The sequence below is a fragment of the Aptenodytes forsteri genome, unplaced genomic scaffold (assembly GCF_000699145.1).
Source record: "Aptenodytes forsteri isolate BGI_AS27 unplaced genomic scaffold, ASM69914v1 Scaffold125, whole genome shotgun sequence".
Taxonomy (NCBI): Eukaryota; Metazoa; Chordata; class Aves; order Sphenisciformes; family Spheniscidae; genus Aptenodytes; species Aptenodytes forsteri.
The window spans coordinates 3,871,777-3,872,710 of record NW_008794447.1 but is presented as its reverse complement, the minus strand read 5'-3'; the positions used below and the strand labels follow the sequence as shown (position 1 = coordinate 3,872,710).

The window sequence follows — 934 nt, the reverse complement described above, 5'->3', positions numbered from 1 at the left end:
ATTCCCCATGGTGCATTGGGACCGACAGCAGTACCATCAATTTTTAAGTGTTCATCAGAGATGGTCACTTCCCTTTCCTGAACTTTTTACCTACACAGTAAGAGCCGCGTGACCGCTTCCTCAGGCGACGAGTCATTTCCCCCATGACCGTGTCCATCTCCACATGTGAGCACTGGGCATCCAGCTCCACACCAGCACCAGGTGATGAAAGGCTAAACACTACTGTAAAGCTATGGCCTGCGTATGAAAAGTTTGTGCTTGGAACACGGTTTCAGTATTTTCTCTGGGGTTTAATTTACTCAACATCTTTAATAAACCAAAGATAAGTACCTGATCAGAGAGTAACAGTTTTCTGACTAAAGGGAGGCCAGTGAGTCAAACTTGGAAATTGAAGTATTCATATTGAGAGCTGCGAGGGTACAAAACACATTATCTATATGTACTACTATACCCTCTGAGTGTGCTTGGCATACCTCCCAAATATACCAATTTTAGGGCTTTTCAGGCCCTCAGAAATTCCCCCCAGCCTTAGGCAGCAGGCACGATGCGGCCTTCAGCAGCAGAGGTGAACTTCAAAAGCAGTGTTGGGCACAGCAGAGAAGGGGTACGTCAAAAGGGGCTGCGGCAAGAGGGCAGTCCACTGCCTCCTGCGGGGGGCTTCCTTCAAAGCCGAGGCCGCAGCCTTCTCTTCCTTTCAACACCCAATTTTACACGCTTCTCTACGCCACGGGATGAAAAGGCCAAATCTTTCACGGCAGGCGGGTAAAAAAGGGGCGTAGGTATCTCCTCCCCCGTGACCCCGCAGACGCATGCCAGGGGCGGCCCGCCAGCCAGCGACGGCTGCTGCAGGGGCAAAGCCCCTTCGGCGCCCCGAGGCGTGCGGGGGAAGGACGGCGGCGCGGGGCGGCCGCGCCCCGGCCACCCGCAGGTAGGA

At 53.7% G+C, this 934-nt stretch overlaps 1 protein-coding gene across 1 annotated transcript in view; it reads left to right on the top strand.

Moving 5' to 3' along the window:
- The first annotated feature begins 544 nt into the window (after positions 1-544).
- TBC1D9 (TBC1 domain family member 9) overlaps positions 545-934 on the top strand; it is a 57,619-nt gene continuing 57,229 nt past the window's right edge. The window contains exon 1 of the mRNA XM_009290335.1: positions 545-758. Within this exon, the coding sequence (XP_009288610.1) occupies positions 545-758 (214 nt within the window). The remainder of the gene's footprint in view (positions 759-934) is intronic.